The sequence below is a fragment of the Lepus europaeus genome, chromosome 2 (genome assembly GCF_033115175.1).
Source record: "Lepus europaeus isolate LE1 chromosome 2, mLepTim1.pri, whole genome shotgun sequence".
Classification (NCBI taxonomy): domain Eukaryota; kingdom Metazoa; phylum Chordata; class Mammalia; order Lagomorpha; family Leporidae; genus Lepus; species Lepus europaeus.
Genome location: NC_084828.1, coordinates 143,113,979 through 143,114,910, shown reverse-complemented (window position 1 = coordinate 143,114,910; position 932 = coordinate 143,113,979). Strand labels below are relative to the sequence as shown.

The window sequence follows — 932 nt, the reverse complement described above, 5'->3', positions numbered from 1 at the left end:
ATGGGGACCGCGACCGACGACGAAATCATACGGAAGCGTCTCCTCATTGACGGGGATGGCGCCGGGGATGATCGGAGAATTAACCTGCTGGTGAAGAGTTTCCTCAAGTGGTGCGGCTCTGGCTCGCAGGAGGAGGGACACAGCCAGTACCAGCGTATGCTGAGCACGCTGTGGCAATGTGAATTTTCCATGGGCAAAACGTTGCTGGTATACAACATGAATCTCAAAGAAATGGAGAATTATGAAAAAATTTACAAAGAAATCGAATGTAACATTGCTGGAGCGCATGAAAAAATTGCTGAGTGCAAAAAGCAAATTCTTCAAGCAAAACAAATACGGAAAAATCGCCAAGAATATGACGCTTTGGCGAAGGTCATTGAGCAGCATCCAGACAGGCATGAGACTTTAAAGAAACTAGAGTCTCTGGGGACGGAGTTGGAGCATCTTTCACACATTAAAGAGAGTGTTGAAGATAAGCTGGAATTGAGACGTAAACAGTTTCACGCTCTTCTCAGTAACATCCAGGAACTGCAACAAACTTTGGAAAATGATGAGAAGTTTCCAGAGGTAGAAGCTCACAGAACAAGCGTGGAAGCAGATCCTAAGCCAGGGACAAGCTAATCCCTCGTCATTCCCGAGAATATTGAAACAACGACGTGATCTTACGATAGGTTTAGAATGTGTGGTGCTCTTGAGATATCTAAAGTGTTGGCAGTGAAATTCTTTGCTTTTAGGTGTTAATGCACATTTCATATTTCTTCACATGAAGATGACTTCACTATATATTTGTTTTTGTTTAAATGCATTTTTTTTTAAATTCTAGAAAGCAGCATTCCAAAATGCTTAATAAAATGTTTACAAGCTGGAAAAAAAAAAAAACAAACACAACTGAATGTGATGTCAGCTGTGGGATGGTGAATAAAGTACTGGAT

General features: G+C 41.4%; 1 protein-coding gene across 1 annotated transcript; it reads left to right on the top strand.

Annotated features, from left to right (window-relative positions):
* LOC133751948 (THO complex subunit 7 homolog) lies at window positions 1-621 on the top strand. The gene has a single exon (XM_062182200.1). The coding sequence runs from the start codon at window positions 1-3 to the stop codon at window positions 619-621; it is 621 nt and encodes a 206-aa protein (XP_062038184.1).
* Window positions 622-932: the final 311 nt, after the last annotated feature.

Coding starts and splice junctions, on each gene's coding strand:
- LOC133751948 (XM_062182200.1), top strand. CDS start 1: ATGGGGACCGCGACCGACGACGAAATCATACGGAAGCGTCTCCTCATT.